This window comes from Galeopterus variegatus, unplaced genomic scaffold (assembly GCF_000696425.1).
Source record: "Galeopterus variegatus unplaced genomic scaffold, G_variegatus-3.0.2 Scaffold170, whole genome shotgun sequence".
In the NCBI taxonomy this organism is placed as follows: Eukaryota; Metazoa; Chordata; class Mammalia; order Dermoptera; family Cynocephalidae; genus Galeopterus; species Galeopterus variegatus.
This window is the reverse complement of record NW_007726281.1, coordinates 717219-744459: the sequence shown is the minus strand read 5'-3', so window position 1 is coordinate 744459 and position 27241 is coordinate 717219. Positions and strand designations below refer to the sequence as shown.

The 27241-nt window shown below is 34.1% G+C and overlaps 1 protein-coding gene across 3 annotated transcripts in view; it reads right to left on the bottom strand.

Moving 5' to 3' along the window:
• Positions 1–372: 372 nt before the first annotated feature.
• Positions 373–27241, bottom strand: part of SREK1 (splicing regulatory glutamine/lysine-rich protein 1) — a 44466-nt gene continuing 17597 nt past the window's right edge. For 2 of the 3 annotated variants that reach the window (XM_008595020.1, XM_008595026.1), the window contains 9 exons: positions 26593–26757; positions 26278–26456; positions 24926–25056; positions 23937–24051; positions 18725–18844; positions 17974–18354; positions 14219–14314; positions 6251–6395; positions 373–5011 (listed from right to left, as the gene is read on the bottom strand). In XM_008595020.1, the coding sequence (XP_008593242.1) occupies positions 4862–5011; positions 6251–6395; positions 14219–14314; positions 17974–18354; positions 18725–18844; positions 23937–24051; positions 24926–25056; positions 26278–26456; positions 26593–26757 (1482 nt within the window). In that variant the 3' untranslated portion in view covers positions 373–4861. Of the gene's footprint in view, positions 5012–6250; positions 6396–14218; positions 14315–17973; positions 18355–18724; positions 18845–23936; positions 24240–24925; positions 25057–26277; positions 26457–26592; positions 26758–27241 lie in introns of those variants that run through there. The other variant, XM_008595033.1, reaches the window with a different exon arrangement.

Genomic DNA, 27241 nt, shown 5'->3' with positions numbered 1-27241 from the left:
CAGTGCACCACCGGGCTGGCCCGCAAAGCTACATTTTTGATAAATGGGAGAAGGCATTCCATTTGCTGTTAAAGACAAAGTGACAATTTTCATTGTACAAATATCCTAGTAAGAAGCAGATTCCATGAACCAAAGGGAGATTCAAAGAGTAGCTATCACTTACTAAAACACTGCAAAATGTTTAATATGAAAAGCATTGTGTAGAGTGACTGCCACACAACATGAAGATCGCCCTATAATACACAAAAACCTCAATTTTGGTTGTAATTTTGAATCCTGGAAGAGCCTATTACACCTTTCAGTTATCAAAATAAGCTGTAAATATCCAAATAAATGTCCTAGAAATAGGTGAAATTACTACTCAACAGTGGCAAGATTTTAAGATTTTCATTTTATTAAAAATATAGCAACATAATAGCAGCATGTTGATAAATCTTTACTAGTACCATTTAAAAGTAGTCCTACTCACATAAATATACACAACCTATGCATCTTTATGTTTACATTTTAAACTCTTCCCTTGATAATCCATAGCACCTTTTTATTAAACTAATCAAGATTAAGGAGGGTAATTTATTAACTATTAAATTGATCTATATCACTACACAGTATACTCAAAGTTAATCTTTAGTGGAAGTCAGGAATTCTGGAGGTTATTCCCCAACAATGTGCTGCCTACCAATACCTTTATACTGGTAGAAATCAATCTCTCTAATTCTTTCAGTAAGATTTTCAAGAACTTGAATTTACATATATAATTAAGTTATCTGTCTAGCAAATAAAAACTAATCAATAGAAAGAACTACTACTCCATTCCAATCCTGGAAAAATAAGATTTAGAGGTAAAATATGTGAAGTCTCCCAAAAGTTGGCAATTTTCAAAATTAAAATCTTAGCTAGATACAAATTTAAAAAGGCAACAGACTCAAAATCCACTTTTAAAAACACTGTATCAAGAAATGTTATATTAGACATAAGCTAATTAATAATTGTAACAAATTAATTGCTACAAACTATACAAGTACCTTAGAATGGAATGAAGAGATCTAGTTATGTCACTAAATCCAACCTGTCTGCATTTGGACCAAAACTCATAAATGGCTGTTGCTTTTATTTTCAAAATGACGTATATCACTCTTTAGGCAAAACCACCAATAATAGTGTATTAAAAACCAAACAAACTCACCCACAAACCCAAGATTAAGTAGGGAAGTCAATTTTATTTTAAAAGATTATTTTATTACATTTATACTAGACTCCTGCTTCCAGGAATATAATTTAGCGCTTTTAAGAGCACTAACTTTTGAAATTTGAAAATAAACAATTTTAAGTGAATATTACATTAGTAAATAAACATGAGAATATACTAAGTATATAGGTAGTGAAAATAAAAAACATTTAAATACATAAGGAACATATGGTCACTGCACTTTTACTTTGTGGGAGTGGCTCTACTTCATAATGTACTCCATTAAAATCAAATACTATCTTATAATGATAATATAAGAAATGACTCAATGAAGTTATTCAATGCATCCCTTCAAAAGGATTCATTTTAATTGTTAATTCAACTACAGAAAAATGATTAAATCAAATCATACTCTATTTCTCACAGATGTTTAAAAATTTTAAAGCCTATTACTATACATTATAAACCTTAAATTTTAATACCTTCAGTTGAGAGCAGGTTTGGATCAGAGTTCTTTTTCTGAAGTTTTAAAATAAAGATAGCAACATATACATAGGAATGACTGAGGGTCCTGAAAAATTATTATCACAAAAGAAATTATCTTCTTGACCAAAAAAAGAACCCCCTCCTGATTATAAATGCATTCATATTTGCAATTGAGCATGTCAAAATTTAAGCCTCTGACACTTCTTGAAGGTCAACATAGCTCATATTGAACCTCTTCAAAAAAAAAGAATTCTAAACACGGGGAAGATCACAAGCTGACTAGTGTTTATAATTATAAGTTAATTAGATTAGATGGAAAATAATAACTAAGGAGATAATGGCAGAAGTTAGGGATTTATAAATTTTCACACATGAAACCGATGAGCTAGCTTATGAAGGACCATCTTGTGTTACCAGTCCAGTGTACACTGCTAAAAGCAAGAATAAGAGGACCAACAGAATTTGTCTAGAATGATGAATAGCAACTGTAACTTAAGGAACAGTGTGTACTCTGTATAATTAAGCAAAAAAAGATAACTACAGAAGGTATCAAGTGTACAAGGGGTGTCTTCTTGGCCTTACCCCAAGTTTCCCTGACATTTACCCGGGATGAAAAAAGACTAGCCTTAAACAAAAACAGCAACAACAAAAATCTTGAAAGAAAATAAGCAAATGGAAACATATCAGCTCTTGCAAGTGAACAAAGAGAAAATAGGTCTGTCTCTCTCACACTCACAAACTCACACACACAGACACATAAAATCTCTAGATTCTGGAAATCTTTGCTCCATAAGCCCATGTAAGCAAATGTCAAATCCTACATAATAATCTGATTTCACTTTCTCCAGATCTATTGTATTCCTAACTCATTCCCAGCTTTCACAAATCAGTGTCTTTCAAAATTAGCATGATTATTTTAAAGCTGAATAAATATCACCAAGAAAAAGGATTAGAATCAGGAACCAAATTAAGTGTTAATTATCAACATAAAAACCATTTGAGAGTCAAGTACAAGCAAACACTCAAACTTTAAGTGATTGTTTTATAGACACCACACAAACACGTGCACTTTCCGTGTCAAAACAACCTCTATGCTAACCAAAACAAGGATGAAACTAAGATGCTTTTTTTGAAATGCATAAACAAATATTTTCCTCTAAAATACTTAGTTTTATTAGAGAAATGGTACTAAAGATAACAAAGATTCAAACATTTGCTCTATTCTACTTCATATCATAAATAAGACAGCTGTTGATGCAAGACACACACTCCTTCACAATCTTTCCATATGCACCCAAGCATTCCTGTATCAGAATAAGCTGTTTACCAGCCAACCGCATGTGGTTGAATGATTAAAATGACCATCTATACTTTACATAGTAAAGCATTTTCCAAAATTTTAATGTACACAGTGACAAAAAGGAAAAAACAAAAACAAAAAAACACAGTAATTCTTTACACATGAAGAATGATTAAGCAGCTTCATAATCAAACCAGGCTTCGTTACTTGAAATAAGAGGATCTCTTTCCATTCTTTACCAAATACTTAAGTTTCAACAGTATTAACATTAAAAGGAAACTCAAGCTGAAACCAAGTAACTAACATACTACTCAGCTTTTTCAATTTATAACAGTAACTCTTCCCATGAGGTAAGGCAACTGAGTAATTTGATTGTATTCGATTGCATTAAAGTAATTATACTTGATTTTTTAAGAACATGCTAATTGAAAGGTATCACGTTTTTGAAAGTACAACAATAATGAAGAGTTCAGAAACTACAAGTAATATTTTTGGGGAAAATCATTAGCAATGCTGTCATTTTACTACTTTCATGCTTTCTGCAAAAAGTGAGCCTAAGAATGACGAATGACCTATATATCTTAAACTCAAGTAAACATATGCTCAAACATAAAACAAATAACCTCCCATATACTCCTAGTCCTCCCTTTAAGTATAATTTCTGCACATCATTTATGAGAAGATGATAAAGAGGTAATAATTAAGGCCATCCAATGCAGACAATTAAAGAGTTTCCTTTGATTTAAGAAAAATAACATGTTTCATTTTCAATTATCACAGTATAAAACTGATGGTCCCAAAACTGCATTGTTATTTTGAACACTGAAGTCACTCTTGAAAACAGGACTTCCTTCTCATACCAGGTGAAGTGAGAAGCTCTTCTGACATACCACTTGCACACTTCTCTATGGGTGTGAATGGAATATCCATCTAGATTCCACGTAAGTTGAGGATGACTAGCACATATAAAATTCTAGAAAACAGTATACCACATTGTAGAAGGCACTAAAGCTTTAGCTTGTGCTCCCATAGCCCATTTTGAAAACCAGTTTCCTTTCTGTAAGGGCACCTTTGCTACCTACAGCTGACAAGACACACTGCAATATTATTCATAATAAGCTTGGAAATGTCAAGGAAGTTCAAAAAGAAATGCTCACTTTGTGGGTAGACCCAATGATTCTAAACACTGAATACTAATACATTATTATTAGTATTCAACACAGTTGCTCTTCCTTTTCAAAGAGAACAGTAGCATGCATTATTGTCAGTTGTTTTTTTATCCACTTAATTAATCTGTAAAACTATTTTAAAGAAAAACTGCTGTCCTAAACAGTGAGCAAAAGAAAACACAATAGTGAGAATTAACACAATCACTGTAAATCCTGTGAAGTAAATGTTAAAACTTCCTACATACTTTGCACTTACAAGGGTGTGTATACATTTGCACCAGTTTCAAGCACATCATCAGACTGTATATACTGGAAAAAAAAAAAAGTAAAGCAATACAAAATTCAGTAACTAGCATTTTTTTAGAGCCTCCAATGCTTATCTTCAGTCTTTAGGGATAGTACAAATTTGGATCTTTGATGTTCAGTTTATTTGCAATGGTTCTTGGCAAACACTAACAAACCACAGGACAAGCGTGTCAGCCACCATGGAAATGCAGATTTTAGAAGATGAAGAGTTTGGGTAACATCTGTTATTGTCATGATGTCCATGCTTTATTTTCTTACTCAGTAACAAGATGGCCACAAAGTCATCTAACAACTAGAAAAGCTGTTAGCTCCTATCTTTATGCTCAACTAGATTTCTTCCCTGTTTATATCCTGCTGAGAGTATTAAAAGCTTTTGTTCCAGCGTTGAGTGTAGAGCTGCATTTGTCGGTCCTATACTGCTTCTGTTTTGGTGGAGAGGTTTTCTTCATTGGGCTGACAATTCCCATTCTGCTGTACTTTGTTTTCCTCAGTCCTTGGGGTGTCCTTGTCATCTACTTCTTTGCCCACACTTGAATCTGGGTCTTTATTGTGCTCCTTCTCCTTCAATAAATATTAAGGTACACATTTAATATTTTCTCAAGAATTGTCTGCTATTATGGCTAAAATACATAACCTTATCTTTTGTGAATTAATAAAACTGCGTATTTTCTCCCATTATAAAAATATGTAAACACATATCAATATGCCCTTTGTACTTTTCATAAAAGACAGACCATCCATGGAAATTAAACTAGAATAAAATAGGTGAACAGAAATTCTGAGAAAGTGCTCAATAAGTGTTGCTGAGACACTTGAAAAAGTGGGCTATATCTGTTGAAAGAGTGAGACAGTCTCCGAAGATGCCAGGACAGATTTGAAATGTGGTTACCAGAGAAGCAAAAATAAGGGAATATAGAAAAAGAAGTCACTACTCCTCCTAGAAAGACTGTTCAAGAACAGTCCAAACTCTGTCCTCAGCTTAAGGGAGAATTAAAAGAGAACGAACAGTACCTGGCACATAACAAATTTGCAATAAATGTTATCAATGTTATTGATCATGACAGTAAACCGCTACCAGTCTGAGAGTAAATAAAACTGTAAGACAGGGACTGGCCAGTTAGCTCAGTTGGTGAGAGTGTGGTGCTGACAACACCAAGGTCCAGGGTTCAATTCCTGTAATGGTCAGTCACCAAAAAAAAAAACAAACCTGTAAAATGTAAATTCCAGAACTCATAAATAATTTCCAAATTAATATAATTCCCAAGTACTTAAACATTTATCCAAGAAAAAGCTTATTTGAAGGAATTTGGTTTTCCATTAAAAGCATTCTAATCCAACAAACCTAATTTTAACTACATATTACAAAATCAATGACAGCAGGAAGTCTTGTCAAATTTGCTTTAAAACATATATTGAGGAAAATAGCATCAGGTAGAAATCTTATCAGTATAAAATAGAATATATTCATTACCTGAATATATTCATTACCAAAAATTTTCTTATTGTATGCCATTTTATGATTCCTCTAAAATAAGGAATGTAATTATTTACATTTTAATTGGCTCTCATCTCTTCAGAATTTAGTTTTAAAAAATTATCAAGTTAACAAGTATTAAAAAATATCAACAATGTTTATGGAAAACAAGGGAACAACAACAAAAAAAATTACTAACAATGAAGCCCCCAAGAAGACACTGTTGCCCTCAAGAGGCTTTTAGTCTGAAATTATTTCTATACCATAAAGAACAATCTCAACTAATCAGTCAATGCCCAGACACTGAATGGTTGACTGCTGCTTACTTTAAATGAAGTACTGTTCTTCTCCAACTTCTCCTTCCCATCTTTGTCATTAGAACTCTTTCTTGTAGAGGTTGAACGTTCTCTCTCTCTTCTTTCACTGATGTGGTCCCTTTCTTTTTCTCTCTTTTTATCTTTCTTATTTCTGCTATAAGAATATTAATAATATGCCAGTTAACTTCTAAGAAATTAGAGACCTTATATTCTCAACAAAATATCCTTATCTAACACACAATATCTAAAATAATGCATTGTAAATAAGCATAGCAGTAAGCTGATTTGACAAAGTAACATAAATGCATCCTGTAACCCAACCTACTTCAACCCTTACTCCAACTAGCTTTTTAAAGATACACGAATCATTTTTGCAACAGCCATGATGTGTTCACATAAAACACAATTTGGTATTGTCAGTTTATGAATTTTCAAATATTCAAGATTTACTTATCTACTGTAATAAGGATAAAATAAAACAAAATATAATGCTTTCTTATGCACCTTTTCAAAGCAATAAATGAATAAGCAGAAAGGAATAAAAAGGATAAAGAATCAGGTGTGGCTCCCAGGCAGGGTAGAATGACTACAAGCAAAGCTTGGAACTTCAAATAACCTACTGTGCCACCTCCCTCCTCAACCACCATTAGAAGAAGTCCCACCAATTCAAATGCAAAAATTAAGCAGATGATGAAATAAACAAGATACCATTTTCAAAAGTAACACAACCTAAAGATTATAGGAAAAACAAAAAAAGATCATAGAGAAAAAAATGATGCACTTCATATTAGAAGCATAATAGATAGCTTCTTCTCAAAACAGCACTAATATTTAACTCTCAACTTTTTTCTCTTAATTAGGAATGTTTTTATAATATGCAGACGCAAAGACCAATGGAACAAATACTCAAACACAAATGAAAATTTAGTATAACAGATGACATTTCGAATCACTAAAGATCTTTTCTCATAAAAGGTTTTGGAACAACTGAATTATCACTCAGAAAGTGATAAAATTGGATCTATATCTCATTCTACATATAAAAATAAGTCCAATTGGATTAGAGACATAAATTTTTAATTTATTTTTATTTTTTTCATTGTACATACTTATGGGGTACAGTTTGCTGTTTCAATCAATACATGCATATATTGTATAATGATCCAATCAGAATACTCAGCATATCTATCATACAATACAATATCATTAGCATCCTAGAGCACCAGAACTTAATCTTCCTATCTAACTGTAAATTTGTAACTTTATACCTGTCTACCAACTTTTCCCCATACCTCCATACCCCTCCCTTTCCTTGCCTCTGGTGAGAGCTAAATTTTTAAATAAAACAATACAAGTACTAGAAGAAAACATGGGTGAATTCCTTTATAACTTGGGTGAAGGACCTTGGGGTTATAAGGGTGAAGGAAAATTTTTTGTAACCATAACTAACACTCTAGGTACATAAAAGAAAATATCGATAAATTTGTCTGCATAAATTTTTGTAAGGCAAAAATAAAACAAAAAGCCACCATTAGTACATTCAAAAGATAACTGACAAATATTTGCAACAGATTTGTGTGTGTATGTCTTCATATATTAAAAATCAAGAGAAAAAGTTAAAAAGAAAAAAAAAAAAATCAAGGGAACAGCAGCCTCAAAAAGAATAAAATACTTATGAATAAATTTAACCAGAGGCAAAAAAAAAAAAGAAATTATAACACTGAAAATCTCAAAACAGTGCTGAAAGAAATTAAAAATATAAGTAAATAGAAAGATGTCCCATATTCATGGATTAGAAGACTTAATACAGTTAAAATGACAATACTACACAAGGCAATCTACAGATTCAATGTAATCCCTATTAAAATCCTAATGGCATTGTTAGGAGAAATAGAAAAACCCACCCTAAAATTCATATGGATATCAAGGGACCCTAAATAGCCAAAACATTCTTAAAAAGAACAAAGTTGGAAGACACACTCCCTGATTTCAAAATTACCACAAAGCTACAATATTCAAAACAGTACTGGCATAAGGACAGACATGTTAGGCCAGTGGTATAGAACAGAGATCTCAGAAAGAAACTCTCACATAAACAAACAAATGATTTTCAACAAAGGACAGTCCTTTCAACAAATGGTGCTGGGAAAACTGGATATCCACATGCAAAAGAATGAAGTTAGACACCCCTACCTCACATCACATACAAAAATCAACTCAAAATGAATCAAAAACCTAAACATAAAAGTTAAAACTATAAAACTCATAGGAAAAAACATAGGGGAAAACCTTCATAATACTGGATCTGACAATGATTTCTTAGCCATGACACCAAAAGAACAAACAGATAAAATGGACTTCATCAAAATTAAAAACTTTTAAAATATGGTGTGCACACATACACACACACACATGCACATACAATGGAATACTACACAGCCATGAAAAAGAATGAAATCCTGTCATTTGTGGTAAAGTGGATGAGTCTGGAAGACATTACATTAAGTGAAATAAGTCAGGCACAGAAAGATAAATACCACATGTCCTCACCCATATGCACCAGCTAAAAAATACTAAGTTGAACTTTTAGAAGTTGAGAGTAGAACGGTGGTTACTAGAGGTTGGGAGCAGGAGGGGGAGGAGGAAATATGAAGAGGTTGGTTAATTGACACAAAATTAGAGCCAGATAGAAAAAAACAAGTGCTAATGGCATATAATTGTGCTAGGCATCTACAATTAACAACAATTTACTGTATGTTCTCGAATGTCTAGAAGACAGATCAAATGTTCTCATCACCAAGAAATGATAAAGTTCTACAATGATGAACAGGCTAATTACCCTAATCTGATCTTTACACGTTGTATACACATATTAAAATATAATTCTGAACCTCACAAAAATGTACAATCAATATGTGTCAATTAAAAAATAAATTCCTTTATGTAAAAAAATCAAAAACTAAAAACTTCTTTGCAAAGATATTAAGAGAGTGAAAAAACCCACAGAATGGGAGAAAATACAGTTGCCCCTCCATATCTGTGGATTCTGCATCTACAGAGTCAACCAACTGTGGATCAAAAATATTTGGAAAATAAACCAATAAAAAATATTAATAAAAAAACAGAGTATAAATACTATTTAGATAGCATTTACATTGTATTAGGTATTACAGGTTCAGTATCCCTTATCTAAAATACTTGGGAGAAGAAATGTTTTAGGGCCGGCCTGGTGGCGCACTGCTACAGTGCGCCGCTTGGGAGTGCGGTGGCGCTCCCGCCGAGGGTTCGGATCCCACATACGGACCGGTTCCCGCTCACTGGCTGAGCGAGGTGCAGGCGCGACGCCGAGGGTTGCGATCCCATTGCCGGTCCTGGTCCGGTACGGGCGCGACACTGAGGGTTGCGATCCGTTGCCGGACACAAAAAAAGACAAAAAGAAAAAAAAGAAATGTTTTAGATTTCGGACTTTTTGAATTTTGGAATATTTGCATATACATAATGAGATATCTTGGGGATGTGACCCAAATCTGAACTTGAAATTCATTTACGTTTCATGTATACCTTATACACATAGCTTGAAGATAATTTAATACAGTATATTTAATAATTTTGTGCATGAAATAAAGTTTGTGTAAATTGAAGCATCAGAAAGTAAAGGTGTCACTGTCTCAGCCAACCACGTGGACAATCTGTGGTTGCTTGGCATCACCATCATTGCTGATTTTGAACTTACATGACACTGATAAGCAACTGTTTTCTTAAACTTACACACACATCAGTTCTTAACAATAAAAATATGAAATACCATTAATACAATGAAAAAATAATGTGTTGTTCAGGGTGACTAAGCAGCACAGTAGCATCACCAGAATACCCGGAGACCCTGAATAAATTGTGTGTTGTGTGCCTGCATTTTGACTGCAACCCATCTCCCAAGGTTGGGTGTGAAATTTTCTACTTGTGGAATCATGTCAGTACTCAGAAAGTTTCAGATTTTGGAGCATATCAGATTTTGGATTTTTGGATTAGGAACACCCACCCTGTATAAGTAATCTAGAGATGATTTAAAGTATATAGGAGGATATGCATAGGTTATAAGAAAATACTACACCATTTCATATAAGGAACCTGAGCATCCATGTATTTTGGTATCCACACGGCGTCCTGAAACCAATTCCCCCAAGGATCAACTATATTTGTAAATCACATATCTGGTTAGGGATTAATATCTAGAATATATGAAGAACTCCTCCTACAACTTAACAACAACAACGAAAAACACAATTCAAAATGGGCAAAGGACCTGAATAGACATTTCTCCACAGAATGGCCAATAGACACATCAAAAGATGCTCAACATCATAATTATTACAGAAATGCAAATCAAAGCCACAATAAGATACCACTACACACCCACTGGAATGGCTACAATCAAAGAGACAGACAATAACAAGCATTGAGAAGGATGTGGAGAAATTAGAACCTTCATACATTGCTGGTGGTTATAAAAAGATGCAGCCACTTTAGAAGACAGTTTGGCGGATCTTCAAAAAGTGAGAGTTGCCTCTAACCTCTAGAGTTACCACTCCTAGAGTTAGAGTTAACTTAACTTTCATAGAGTTACCACTCAAGAGAAATGAAAACATATGTCCACACAAAAACCTGTACATGAATGCTCATAGCATCATTATTCATAATAGCCAAAAAAAAAATGGAAATAATACTAAATGTCCACCAAATGATGAATGAATAAATATAATATGTTTTTATCCACATAGTGGAATATTATTCACCCACAAAAAGGAATGACATACCGATTCATGCTACAACATGGATGAACCTTGAAAACACTGCACTCACTTAGTGAAGAAGCTAGATACAAAAGACCAAGTATATGAGTCCATATATGAAATGTCCAGAATAGGCAAATCCAGAGAGACAGTAAGTAGATTAGTGGCTGCCAGGGCCTGGAGGGAATAATGGGTACAGGCTTTTTTTTGAAGTGATGAAAAATGTTCTGGAATTAAATAACGGTGAGGGTTGCACAACATTGCGAACATTCTAAAAACAACTGAATTGCACATCTTAAAGAGTACATTATATGTGAATGATAAAATAATACCTAAATTATATTTTGATCAAAAAAATTTGATGGGGCTGGGGAGAGTGATACCCCCCCACACATACATACTCACACACTCACACAAGTATGCTGTCTTCTGTAAAGAAAGGAGAGATCAGAAAATATGTATCTGCTTAATTTTGCAAAAAGAAATAGAGGAAGGATAAAACAAATGATCACTTACAGATGGTGAATGGGAACAAGAGGATGGGGAAGCGGGTGACATGTTCTGAATATATCCTTCTAATTTGAGTTCAAAAATGAGAAAAGTTTTGACTTTCCTGAGCATTTGTTTCAGAAATATAAACATGGCCCACCTCTATAGTATCCTTTATGTCTTCCATTATTTCCATCAAAGCAAACCAAAAACTTACAAGCAAATAAACAAAGCCCCCCCCCCCCCCCCCCCCCCACATGTTGCTTATACTTTGGCAAAGCTTTTTTTAAGTTTCTCTTTTCTAAAACAAGAAAACCACAGAAAATCAACTGAAAAACTATGTCAAGAAAACCACAGAAAATCACCTGAAAAACTATGTCAATCAGTAAGGCAGTGGTATTAAAAAATAAATATACAGAAATCAGTACATTTCCTAGGTACAAACCTAACCTCCAATTAGGTAACATAATAAAAGGCCTCGTTTATTTATAAGAAAAACAAAAAAGAAAAAATGTCAAGGAACAAACTAAGTAAATGCATAAAATCTGTATAAAACAAACACTGAACATTCCTGAAAAATATTAAGGATGGCCTAAAAAAGGAGAACAGTATACCTTTCAGTTCCTAGACTGAAAGACTCACCATCATAAAGCTTTGTTTATTAATAAATCTATTTATCAACATTTCCTAAGTTAATTTTTAAATTTAACACAGCTGTAATTAAAATCATCAATAGGCTTTATTTCTGGAAAGGAGACGACTCTCATGCTCAAATGGAAAAATAAACATGCAAGAATGGTCAGGAAAGCTCCTAAAAGAGCAATGAGGGGTGCAAGAGGACAGGCCTTACCACATATTAAAAAATATCATACAATATCAATAATTAAAAGCATGGGTACTGGCACACAAATGGTCAAACCAATCCAACAGCATAGAAGACCCAGAAATAGACCCAAACACATAAAGAAAAACTTAGTACATGACAAAGGCAACATATCAAATTAATGTTAGAAAAAAATCATTTTGAATAAATGCTATTAGAGCAGGGAAGCATTTGAAAAAATAAAATAAAATTGAATCCAGATGCCATGCAGATAAACTCTAACAGATCAAAGACAAATACCAAAAATAAAACCATAAAAATACAAGAAGAAACAATGCAGGGAATTCTATCATAACCTTGGAATAGGGAAAGACTTTTCTAATTTTATGGTTCAAAATCTAGAAGTCATAAAAGAAAAAAGTTGAGAAATTAGATTTAAAAAAAAAAAATCAAAAACCTTTGTGAAATCAAGTCCACATCTAGCCCAGTCACGACCAAGCTGCAGCAGGAAGCTCCCTGGGACTCCTGAGCCATGGGAGTAGGGGGTGGTGGGGTACTGTGGGCCTCAGCCACACACCCTCAACCCTCCCACCCCCACTGTCTGCAACCAGGCCAGCAAAGGAGCCAGCCGTGGGCTGGCCCCACCCTCCCTCTCGCTGCAACATCTTAGAATGAAAAAAAATAATAATTTTTTTTTAAAGCCTTTGTAAAATCAAGTCTCATAAGCAATTTGTAAAAAGAAACAACAACCTGGGAATAATATTTGTAATCATATCACCAAAGAATAACCTCCCTAATAAAAAAGTGGGGGGGGGGGGGCCCGGGAAAAGGGAAAAAAAAAAAAAAAAAAAAAAAAGACCCAACAGAAAAATGGACCAAGCATACAGACAATTCACAGAAAACGAAATACAAATGGCATTCGAATACATAAAGTGGTCACTTTCACTTGTAAGAAAAAGGGGGGGGGGGGGGCCCGGGAAATAGGAAAAAAAAAAAAAAAAAAAAAAAGACCCAACAGAAAAATGGACCAAGCATACAGACAATTCACAGAAAACGAAATACAAATGGCATTCGAATACATAAAGTGGTCACTTTCACTTGTAAGAAAAATGCAACTAAAATACTGATAATGGTACCATTTTCACCTATCAAATGGACAAAAACCCATAACTTTGATAATGATCTGTTGTTGCTGTAGGGATAAAAGTACTCTCATAATAGCTAGTTAGAGTGCAAACTGCTGTCAACCTTTATGAAGAGTACTCTGTAAATATCTCTCAAAATTACAAACACAACTATTCCCTAACCCAACAATACCATTTCTGGAAATTTTTCCTACATTCCTGTGCACTACAAAATGATGTTAAGTCCAAAACTATTCATTACAACATTACATAATTTGTAATAGGAAAATTCAGAAAACCCATTCTACTGCAGGCCGGTTAAACAAACCAAGGTACTGCCATACAATCAAAGTCCATGCAGTTATAAAAAGGAATGAAGAACCTCTCTTTGACCAATATGGAAAGATCTGGTGATTAAGTAATAAAAGCAAGTACACAACAGTGTATATTTTGGGCTACTTTTTATGTAAGGAAAAATATGATACATTCTCATTTTCTATCTGTATACAAAACTGGAAGAATACACAAAAAAACTAATAGAGTCATTATTTATGGGACAGAGTAGATTGGCACATGCATGAAGTTAAGACTTCTCAATGTATAACTTTTTATATTATCTAATTTCTGAATAATGCAAATATTACTCATTCAAAATAAAAAGCTTAAAAAATAAATCGAAGATAATTTTTTAAAAAATTTTTTATATTTCCTGCTTCCTCTTCTTTAGTTTTAGAACATGCTTTCAACCTACCTCCTAGGGGATGGAGACCTAGAAGATTTCCTTTTTATGGTTTTTGATGTTCTTGGTGATCTGGAAGAACTCCTGCTCCTCCTCCTACGCCTTTCCCTGAAAGCCAAAATCGTTATTTTAAAAAACAGCAACTGAAATAAAGAGAATCCAAATACACAAAGGCAAAAGGATCCTCGATACTTTCAAGTAAATAGTATCCTTCAGAGGCCAGTTTAAATTCATGTCCTTTATGAACATGTTCCACTATCTAATTTTAGTGCAGGTCTAATTATTAACCATAAATTTTACAGACTGACCAACATCATCCAAGATTTTATATTAGAAAGGGTAGATGACCTCCTCTTCATCTGATTTATTTGAACAATAATTTCTTGAGTAGAAAAAATATTAACAATGTTTCAGATCCTCTCAAGTTAAATATGTTCTTTCTCAGCATCTAAAACATGTTTTGCTTTTCAGATCCTTTGTCATGCATCTAGCTCCTTGCTGCCCCACAGCCAACTATTTTGTAACACAGTAACAGGCCCTTTGTAAGAACTTAAAGAAATTGGAGACCCAGGTACTCAGAATGTACCTTAAAGAGCACTGACATTAGGATTACTTTACAGAGAAATTGTTTTTCCCTCCAACTTCCTACCATTTCACTATAGTTGTTCTATTAATTTGAGTGTACAAATTGCTTAGATGGAAGTAAAATAGTTAAAATCTGGGATTTAAATATGACAAGGTAAGAAATAGTTACTAAACAGATTAACAGTGTTTGCTATTAAAAACTATTTTGCTTAACATTTTAGCAAATGATGCATACTCTAAATTACTTCATTTGTAAAGTGTGGTCAACGGAGAAACAATAAAATTCACCATGTCTGTAATTCAGGGGATGAGGTGTAAAGATATATTTAAATAACTAATGTATCCAATGATCTACCTCTTAAGGAGCTCTGATAATCAGTGACTACATAGTTGAAAGAACCAAACCCTTAGGAATTCGAATTCTCCTAACCACCTCAGTAAATTGATTCTGGGCAAATAAAATATTTTACGTAAGTTTTTCACTTGTAAAACTAAACAATGCTCATATGTGGAACATATGGTAAATGTTAAAAAAAAAAAAAAAGACCAAATTAGCACAAGAACTTTGAGAACACGAATAAATCAATTCCAACTTTACCTAAGGCTCTCTCCTCCATTATCCACTTCTATTTCTAAGACACTCCAAAATTATATGGCCTAACTAATATGGAAATCAGATATTTCATTCAATCAATGCCATTCTGTAACAAGCTCAGCCTAAGAACCAAAAATATTCAGCTCATAACATAAGAATATCAGTGTATTCCAGACTCTTAAGTTTACACAAAATAGCTGTCTTAATCAGTGTAATTCTTTACTTGTTTGCTCAGAAAGCACTATGTACAAGTGACTGTCTAATAACTAGTTGATGATAATGAGAGCTAAGGTGGGATAGATGGCAACCTACACTGTCAATTACTTGAGAAAGAAGCTGTGAGCTGTAGTATGAACAACCAACGCTGGTTAGACTTTGATTTAAATTTTAGTTCCACACCTTACTAGCTACACAACTGGGGTCTCATTATTTAACCTGAGTCTGTTTTCTCTACTGGAAAATGTAGATAATTAATAACTCAAGCCTTATAAGGTTGTTATGAGGATTTAGGATAATACCTACAAAGCACCAAGCATAGAGTTTGGCTCATGGTGCTCAATAAATATTATTTTCTCCTTCCCTTTCTTAGTTTCACCTTTATTGGCAGTAACTTTTAAGCATTAAAAATTTTTTAAACATCAAAATTTTCCTTAAAAGTATACATCAGGAGGCAATGCTGGAAATCAAAATACTAAGTAGACTTTTTCTGAGCAGTTCAAAAATTTCCCATTTAATAAACAAATTAGAGCATCTGAAAAGCAGAAAAATGCTAAGAGATAAGAAACCATTAACTCTACCAAACTCTTCTGAAAGTATGAAACATTCCACATTGCTGCATCTTTATTAACTAATGTCAGCAATCTTTTATTCTCCATGCCTCAGAGGTTATTTAAGAATATATTTAGGACTGAATGTGAACATCTGAACTTTCTTAAAGATAAAGCAATTTAAAATGGCCCATGAAAAAATTAAACATTTCAACGTCATCAGAGAAAGTAAATTTAAGTTATTAAAGGTACGTGTGACCCACAATAAAATCACTTTGCAGTAACGGTACAGTTACAAGGCTCAAATGACACCCTCAGCAAAGGAGATTAAATTAATTCTTCAATTTTTGGTTCAATGTGCTGAATTTTTGATTTCATGTAATCAAATCTGGCAGTGATCTGTTTATTATCTATTTTAACATACTAGCACACTATTACTTTCAACTTTATGCTTCTGAGGCTATTTTTAAAAGCATGTACCAAGTACCAGTTAGAGAATTCTCAAACTTTTTTTTTTCCTTTTTGTCTTTTTTACTGACCAGTAACGGGACCGCAACCCTCGGTGTCATACCCGCACCGGGGACCGGCAACGGGATCGCAACCCTCGGTGTCGCGCCCGCACCGCACTCAACCAGTGAGCAGGAATGGGTCTCCACATGGGATCCGAACCCTCAGCGGGAGTGCCTCCGCGCTCCCAGGCGGCACAATCTCCAGTGTGCCACCGGGCCAGCCCAGAATTCTCAAACTTAATCTCTAAAAAGAAGGGAAGAATTACTGTACTTCTGGTACTAAAGTATCGAGCAGATGGAAAACTTCCTTTAAGCTTCAATTTTCTCAAGTTTTAAAACAGTGATAATAATAGTGTTCTCACAGGCTTGTTGTGAGGATCAAATAAGGTGAGAAATGAAAAAGTCTGCTCAGAGACAATATCTGGCAAATAGTAAAGCACCCAATAAATGCTGCAATATCTTTTATTATTTTGTCAAATGCTAGTATTAATAATAAACTATTAAAACACAAGATAAAAAAAGATATTCCTTTATCGCAAATTATTTTCTATAAAAAACTATCTTTAAAATGTCTTTAAAACTTGCTAAAATATATATACTTAATATTTTAACAGATAATTTAACACAATTTAGTAACTTCCATTTATTTATAGTCACCTGTCATTTAGAGTAAGGGATGTGGATTTAGATAATCTTGATTCTCAAGGAAGGTTCTCATTTTACAGCTGTTACTATGGCAACCTACTGCCACCTGGTGGCAGTGTACCTATTAATAAATTGAAAGAATAGTCCTAAGAAAAAATCTAACCCTTAAATGATAAAAAAAAAGAGAGTCAAAATTTAAATGTCATGCACTCAACAAAACAGAGGTAAAAATTAGATAACAAAAAGGATTAACATCACAACTTTAGAAATCATTTTGCACATTAAAATGTACCACAGCATTCCAAAGAAATAAAGAAGCCTTAAATGTCAATTCTTCTCTATTTTTTTTTAAAAAGCCTTCCCCTTCCATCCCACCCTCCAAGGAGTAATAACATAATAAGTAGCCAGGTTAAAACCATGGATTACAATGGACAGTTAAAACTTTCCAAATAATTTGCCCAATATCATCTCTTCAATTCTCACAGATGCAACACTGGGACAATCCCTCTGCTAGAGAAATGTTTACTCTGCAATTGGGGTGAAATGTTCTGATATTACTGTACTGGTCCCACTTACTCAGAATGATCTTTTCCCCCTCAGTTAAAACTTCATGTTTTCATTTGTCATCAGTAAACCCGCTGGTAAAAAATTTAAACATTATCAAACCTGCTGGAACTACGAGATCTTCTTGATGCATTATAACTCCTGGGTGGTGTTCTGGATTTTTTATCCTTCTTTCTTTTCTCATCTGCCTCTTTGGATCTGTCCTTTTCTCGTTCCTTTTCTTTGTCCTGTTCCTTTTCCTTCTCTTTGTCTCGCTCCTTTTCATGCTCTTTTTCCCGCTCTCTCTCTCTGTCCTTTTCCTTGTCTTTTTCCCGGTCCTTTTCCCGTTCTTTGTCCCGGTCTTTATCTTTGTTTTTACCCCGATCCTTTTCTTTTTCACGTTCTTTTTCCCTCTCTTTCTCTTTTTCCCTTTCCTTTTCTCTATCCTTCTCTTTCACTCTTTCCTTTTCCTTGATCTTTTCTCGGGTGTCTTTTCTCTTGTCCCTTTAAAAACAAAAAAAATAAGCAAATTCATAACAAAAATAATTCTGTTCCCTAAAAAGGACCTCCCTCTCTTTCCTCAACAATTACCAACACAAAATAATTTATAATGCCCATAGACGTTACATAAAAACTTCTTTATAACTCAGGTGTACATGAAGCTGTTAAGTGAACCAAGCTGAGTTGAATAGTTTGGAAACCTCGCAAGTCATACTGACCATCAGATTAAAATCAATGGCAATCAATATTAATCCTAGATTACTAAAACAATCAGAAAAAAAGTTTTATTTCTCTCATTAAAAACGTAAACCACAACAGATTTTTAACAAACAAATCCAATTAAAACATTATCTTTAATTTCTCTAAAACTCACCGTGAATGCGAACGACTCCTTGACTTCCGTCTCTCCCTCGATTTAGAGCGTTTTTTATGTGGGCTCTTAGATCTACGTCTATCTTTCTGTCTTGAACGTGATCTATTATGGGATCTACTCCTAAAGAAAAACAAATTGTTAAAATATCAACACTTAGAATTTCATTATTAAAAAATGTAAGAGATCTTTCAAATAAGAAAATTTATTTATTTATTTTTATTTATTATTTTTTTAAAGATGACCAGTAAGGGGATCTTAACCCTTGACTTGGTGTTGTCAGCAATTACGTTCTCCCAAGTGAGCTAACTGGCCATCCCTATATAGGGATCTGAACCCGTGGCCTTGGTGTTATCAGCACAAGGCTTTCCCAAGTGAGCTACGGGCCAGCCCTTCAAATAAGAAAATTTTAAAATCTATTCTAACAGTATTTATCAATATCTTTAAATTCTCTTACATAATGCTTTAGTTAGACTGTCTAAAACAAGATTATTTATTGGAAACTTTACCAGATATTTTACTGTCTAGAACACAAAGAAAGAAGCAGAAAGAGTTTAACAGTTATTTCTTATGTCAGACTTAAGTTGGTATTTTCAGGGGTGGCTTTCTCTTTTACTAATTTTTATACACCTCAAATTAGTACAGAAGATTTTTTCCATGGTCCATGCTTTCATACCATAAGTTGTCTTCAACTTGTGACTTGCATGTAATCTGGTTATAACTCATCTTAACAGGGAACAGTGGTTATATGGTTCAATTGTTTCTACAAATGGCTGTGTGCTACAAGTCATTAGCACACACATTAAGAAGAATGTATAAGTAAGTACAGTACTAATGACAGTGCTAGTGTGACAGGAAAATACAAATTATTACTCATAAGTTAAAACTAGACATTATCAAATGTTACATTTGTAATGCTTTGATTTTATTGCAGTAGCTATAAACACAACTATTAAAAGAAGCCTTTATTAATAGATTTATTGCAGGAAAAATAACTGATATTCCAATTCTAACTAAAACCCTTTTCCCCACTGAAATTATTTATATAAAATGTGATTTTTTTCATAATGAAGTATCCTAGGAACTACTTAGTAAAATATATGCACACAACTTAAATAACAAAGCAATTAGACTCACCGGCTTTGGAGTCTGACAATCTAGCTCTGAAATTCAGCTCTGCCACACACCAGCTGTGAGAACTCTGGCTAGTCATTTAACCTCTCTAAGCCTGAGTTTCTTCATCTATAAAGTGGAGTTAAGAATCATACCTATACCTCCTAGGTCTGGTATGAGGATTAAATCAGATGATGTATATAAACCTGCCTAGCAGTTGCTAGCACAGAGTAAATGCTTACAACTCAATTCTCAATATCATCATTATTAAAAATTAACATAAAAATGCAAACTTTAAATTATATCTTTATTTATTCCAAGGAGTTCAAATAAACTTCCACAAGTATGCTTTGTATAACTAAATCTCACCTTGACAGTCATGTTTTAATAAATTAAGTTAGAATAAATATTTATAAAAGAAATACATATAGTTAAATGACCATGCTTGTGGTATGCTATGAAATCAGAAAAATATCTAAGACAATCTTCAATTAATAATAAAATCTTGTTTTTTAAACATATTTTTCAGTTAGTCAAAATTTGTTTCCGGGGCCGGCCCAGTGGCGCACTGCTACAGTGCGCCGCTTGGGAGCGCGGTGGCACTCCCGCCGAGGGTTCGGATCCCACATACAGACCGGTTCCCGCTCACTGGCTGAGCGAGGTGTGGGAGCAACACCGAGGGTTGCGATTCCGTTGCCGGTCCCAGTCCGGTACGGGCGCGACACTGAGGGTTGCGATCCGTTGCCGGACACGAAAAAAGACAAAAAGGAAAAAAAAAAAAAAATTTTGTTTCCAACAGCTAATTTTCAACTGTTATATGGCCTTAAAAATAATACACTTGTCTTAATACCACAATTTTAATACAAGAAGATAACTCAGTTTGTTGAAATCTTTATCACTAGTAACCTAAGAGACATGAAAGTCAAGTAGTAGGTGTTAAGGCAAAATTGCAAAACTTAAGATATTCTAGTTTATTTACAAATATCCACATAGGGTAATCTTTTAGAGTACCTTAGCTTCTATGCACTTAATAAAAAAGTCTTAATATAAGACTTCTGTTCCAGTTAAACTTGCTAAAGATATAAATAATTCTTTTGTTTTCCTCAAAGCAGTACTTTCCAACCTAAATTAAGCAAAGAAACTTCTATCTGAAAAATTAAGCATAGCCCTAATAAATAACAATAATAAAAAAGCACTGGTCACTTGACTCCCCACCTTATCCTGAAAGGTCCTGAGAGTTCAAGAGTAATTACATTTTAATTTTGACATTAAATATTTTCATGTCTGCATCTCACCCACTAGTAGTTTTCTGATTGAGAATGCTAAGTTGTCAAGAGCAGATATAACCCAACCAAAGATAATATTTGAGTCACTGTTAACAGTTCTCATTTTTTAATAATTTGCAAAACTGTATTTTTAAATTTAACTGTAAACAAATGGCATCTTACCATTCTGTCACATCAAAGTTCATTTGTAAATCAGTTGTTTTCCATAAAAACATGATAAAATGTCTTATAGTTCCTATGCTGATCTGTTAAGGTTACTTAACTTAAAAATTTAATAATTACAGTACTACCTACCTTTTCTAACATTGTCTCTGTGAGTAAAACACATATCAAAATTTGGACAAAGTGGAAACATCTCCACAGTCCTCACCAAGGTCACAGTGATAAGAAACTCCTTCCTCCCTCTTAGCATGAGAAGGGGAAGGGAAAAGAAAGGGGGGAGGGGAGGGGTTAGTAGGTGGGAAGCACAGCTCCAGAAGCATCTGAAGATGGTAAAAAAGCAGACGAGGGTGGACCTTTAAGAGCAAGGGCTCCTGCAACCCACACTCCCACTGAGTCTAGTGGGTCAGAGCAAGACCTGAGGATATCAACTCCCTATAGCAGAGGAAGGAAAGTCAAGAAAAGGCCTGTCTTCCTCTCCCAGACTCCTAGGGGATGTGGGGTCCTTCCAGGTCAAGATCTTGAAATGTTTTTAGATAATGAATTTTTTTCCCCCTCCTTTAAAGAGAATTCATCATCTTTTGTATTTGTTTATGAATTCAGTCAAGGCTATGTGTATCTATACACATGTATAAAAATAGAATATGCTGATTCTTGGGCCGGTCCGGTGGCGCACTGCTACAGTGCGCCGCTTGGGAGCACGGTGGCGCTCCCGCCGAGGGTTCGGATCCCACATACAGACTGGTTCCCACTCACTGGCTGAGCGAGGTGCGGGCGCAACACCAAGGGTTGTGATCCCGTTGCCGGTCCCGGTCCGGTACGGGCGCGACACTGAGGGTTGCGATCCATTGCCGGACACGAAAAAAGACAAAAAGGAAAAAAAAAAGAATATGCTGATTCTCTCTCTCTCTCTCTATATATATATTTATATAATATATATATACATGCAAACACGTATATATGCCAAGAACTAATCATTCCTAATGCTACACAGATAGATCTATATGAAAGTACTCCCATGAATAAAAACAATAGTTAAATTTCAACTTAGACTAAATAACCCCTCCCATGATAACCCTTGGAGGGAGAAAACATCCAAATATACTCAAAATAAAAACAAAAACCTTGAAGTGGATAAATTATTTGCCATAATTTCAAAAAGCACATAAAGCTTCACAGATAATACAGGAAACAATGATACTAATCAAGTTTTGGTTTTTTTCCAGCCTTGGCACTTAGCTCTCTTACAATCAACAAAAAATGAGATTCGAGTTATTGGACTTTTTTCCTTCAAAAAAGAAGTTATCACTCTTCAGCCCAGTTTAATATTTCCTTGATCTCCTTTACCCTCACCACATCCTGTCAACATATGGAATTATCCATAGTCTAGTACCACTGCTGCCTCTGTTCCACTTTCCTTTTCCAGTTCTGGCTTTTGCTACACTGCCTTACTCCTTGGACATGAAACAACTTCTTTCACTTGGTTCTGACCTTGCCGTACTGTAAAACCTTGGATACAGACAGTAAAACCATATTCCAAAGGAGATTTTGCAAACTAAGAATAATAGAGATGTTTAAAAAAAAACAAACAGTAAATAGCTAGAAATAGTTTACTAGAATCAAAGAAAGAACATCCTATTTTCCTATCTCATTCTTTCTATCTCCTTAATCATCGTAGAAAAACAAACTAAACTGAGTTGCTGGTGAGGCTCAATGTACAGCACACTGGTTCCCTCCCCTCAAACCCTCATCCTTCTCTAATATCCACACAACATGCACACATATATGCACACACACTTTTCCCTCCCTTCTCTCTCGAATCACAAGTATGAGTACGTGTGTACACACAACATGCAATTAGGGTCCACTATATACACTTTCACATTTCAACAACAGCCCCATCCACACCTTAAAGATAACAAAACTTATCACTTTTGACTTGATTCTTAGGGTACTTCCAATCAAGATGGTGTTGCAAGTTTACACTTTGATATTCCTTTGTACCAAACACAAAACAATGGCAGATAAAACAGAAAATTAATATGGCAAAGCTACAATCTAAATAAAATACGATAAAACAGAACAGAAACAAAGCTCAAGCAAAGGACAACAACTGGAGCTGAAGCTGCAAGTTATTCCTGTGTTTCATATTCAAAAATGGACAGAGGAGGCTCTTATCACTAGGAGTACCAAAGACTCCATTTGACATGTGATATTAGAGATAGGAAATTGCTTGAAACCAAGATCTGGGGTAGTGCTCCCCAGACCAGGAGTGGACTGGGGAAAAAAACCAAAAAAGCTACAATTTGAGCAATATTTTTAGCATAGCCACTAAATATGTTCCCTTTTCTCAATATGAAGAATAAAAAGTTTCTGCACGTCTGTATAAAGACTTGTTTACTCTTAGAGAAATCAGGAATAAAGCATCTTTAGATAGAAAACCAATTTCGAAAACTGAAAATTGGTTGAAATATTAAAAGTAAATATCAACTAGACAAAACTTCATTATTAACTACAGTATTATAATCAGAACAATATTAAATGGTAACCACACTTCCAAGTGAACACTAATGAAATTTCTAAATTCTGATATTTTGACATAAACTCATAAAACCAAAACCAAAAGAAAATTTAAATATAATAGCGGAAATTCTCACCTGTGTTTTGACTGTGATCTTTTCCTTCTAGAATGGGATTTTGAGCTAGACCTGGATTTTGAGCGAGTGTGGGAACGAGATCGACCGCCTTTTCTTTCATTGTTCTTTCCAGACTCTGGGAGGAAAAAACCACTTTGCAGTGTAAGCTCAGAACAATTAAAGATCCCAGTTAATAATTAGGCACAAGTGGAATGTACCACATATAGTGCAAGGGGCCTACTCTCTGTACAGCCTCCTCCTGTGCAATTATCCTTCAGAAACATCCAAGAAAGTCATTGCATAAACTCGTTGAGTGCAGCCACCCTGCAGCAGTACATATAAACCAGATGATTATAAACAGCTGTTCGTAATATTTTGTTGCTGCCATAATGTAAGATTATAACATGTCTGTAATTCCTATGACAGAGATTTTAAGTCCTTTCTCCATTTATTTTGCTAGAATCGAAGCTTAAATTCTGAGTGTTAATTTAGAAAATCTGAAATGTAAACTATCTAGACATTTTTAGACTTAATTTTTAAATTATTTTAGTTAGCAACACAAATATTTGAATAGATATTCCTTTACTTTGCTAAAACAGAGAATCTGTATTTTTTCTAAATCATGGGCTCTCTTCTCTTTAAAAATTTTAAAATTGAAACTTTGAAGGAAAGCAAACCTGTTTAATAATAATATTTTAAATTTATCTACTCTTTTCTTTTTAGCTTCACAATAATTTATGCTTTGCTTTTAGCAAATCAGTTTCAAAAACTGACTTTAAATATAAAAAGCTGATTAACTCAGGCTAATGTGCCTCAATTCAGTATTACGGTGAACGACAAGATTTGTGCTAAGTCATTATTTGACGTGAGTAAGCCACTAATTTCTTCAGTTTCAGTCTTCTTGTTTATAAAACGAAGGGACTGAACAAGACAGCATCTAAAATTCCTTCCAGTACTAAGAGTCTATGATCATTAAAACTGTAACCTATGTAACAACACTATGGCCTTACCTGGTTCAATAGCTGCTGAGATAAATGACTGAGCCTCTCGTACTCGCTTCATTACTTCTTCTAACTCCTTAGCTGCAGCCTGAGGTGTCATCTCAGGGGGTTTTACTATTGCATTGTTGGAGTGATTTATTCTAAATTAAAAATATTAGCATATCACAAATACACACCATGTTTTACAGAACATGAAACAATTAAATGTTTATATGATACACATATTTATAAATCTGAGAACATCTCAGAAGCACTTTAAGAAGGATGTAGCTGAACAGAGAATACCCAAAATCCACCTCAAAACCATAATTAATCTCATCCCTACCTCTCATCATCTCTTGCTAACACACCCAAAAAAAGGCAAGGAAAAAAGAAAAACTAAACACTGACTGACTTCTTTAACAACTCAAATAGATCACAGCAAGTGCTTTTTCACATAGCTGAGAATTAGAATGATGATACTAATACTAAAATGACATTTCTATTCATAGATTAGCGATTTTGCTGATAACCTGTGCTTACTGGAAGGATAAAGGGAAAGCTGTATAATATGTGCACCATTTTAATCAACCCTGGACCATGACTGAGTCAGATACAGCTTCAAATATGGGAGGCATCTACAAACTCTTCCCCTACTAGGTATGAGTGGCTTCTCTGATGCACATAAATGAACTTGATATGTCTTGATTTATCCCTTCAACACTGAGAAATACAAGCACCCATTAAGAACAGTTATTTATCCTTTAAAAGCAAAAACCTCATCAAATTGTGTAACTAAGGCAATCACTTATGAAATTCAGACAAAACTATGTTTGCCTCAATTATCTGCATGAAATAGAATTTGTCTTGAGTATATGAAATGCTATATCAATTCTTTGCAAAGGAGGATGTAAGCAAACCTTAAAAGTCAAAATGTTGGTTTAAAACATGTCTGGGTACTTAACATTATTTTCTTCCTGGTATTTCAAATTTACCAAAGTTCTTATTACTGGAAGTATTGTAGTTCAACCCACATGTTAAATTGCCAAATAATCTACAGTCATAATGCAAAACCAACCTGACTTGATAAAGCTCACAGAAAAAGACCTATGACCATTATGTAGAATATACAAATAATGTTAACATTAAATTAGATCTTATAAAATAAAAAAGGAGAAAACAAGATAAGTATCTTCAAATACGTTAGGAATTAGAAGGCTAAAATGGTGAGTAGCCCATGTATTTCATTTATACTTAACACAAAGTCTTCCTTTCCACAAATTTCCAATTACTATTAAAAAGAAAAAAAAAAAAAAGCCTTATTATATCAAAAATACTTTAAATTTTTTCAAAATCATTGAAATTTCTTTAAGATTTCTTACTTCAGTGGCCTGTCTCCAAACATAACTCCATTAAAAGCAAGGGCCCTTGGTACAGAATTTTGGTCTGCAAATTCCACAAAAGCAAACCGAGTTGGCTGAGTCTCATCACCTGCCATCCGCACAAACTTCACTTCTCCAACTTGTTTAAAAAATTCAAGTAGTTGATCAGCTGTCGTTGTCTGAAGAAACAAAGTGACACTCTTTGATAAAGGATATTCTTTTAAAAAATCAAGTAAATACTACTTATCAATCAATATGATTTTAAGAACAAAAAAGAATAAGAGCTACTGCTGCTCATTTTCTTCTTAAGTTTACCTGGGAATTCAAATTTCCAACATAGACCGTTCTCCTAATTTCATCAATTTTGGAAGGATCCACATTTCCCATAAGTGGTGGCTGTGGTATCTCACCAAGTGTTGCAATGTTGGGGTCTAGTGCTGCTGCTGGTATAGCTCCCAAACCGCTAAGTGAAACACCAAGCTATAAAAAAAAAACAAAACACTCATACACACAAACTCAGAGCACATATTTTCTATTAGTGTCCAAAACTACCACTCTCCAATGTCGAAAAGAATGGACCAACACAAGAATGAAAGGAAAACAGAGACTCCTAGCTTTAAGTGATGTATATTTCTGAATTATTCAGAGAGTGAGGTCACACATTATTTTGAATGTAATTAGAAATATAACATATTTCTTAACTATCTGCATACTTTAACAACTTTTTAAACTTGACATTAAAAATGGACAGTCAATTCTCATTATTCAAGGTGGTTATAAAGTTTCCACAAACAATGAATTACTGAATACTCAACCACTGTTCTTATAGAAACTGCAGGGTAAAAAGTTCCTATGAGCCTCTGGTCACAACATTTTCATCAACTGATATATACATAATCTTGCTTTATGTGTCTCTGTTTAAAGACATCAAAGTTGATATACATTGTTGATTCATTAACATTAA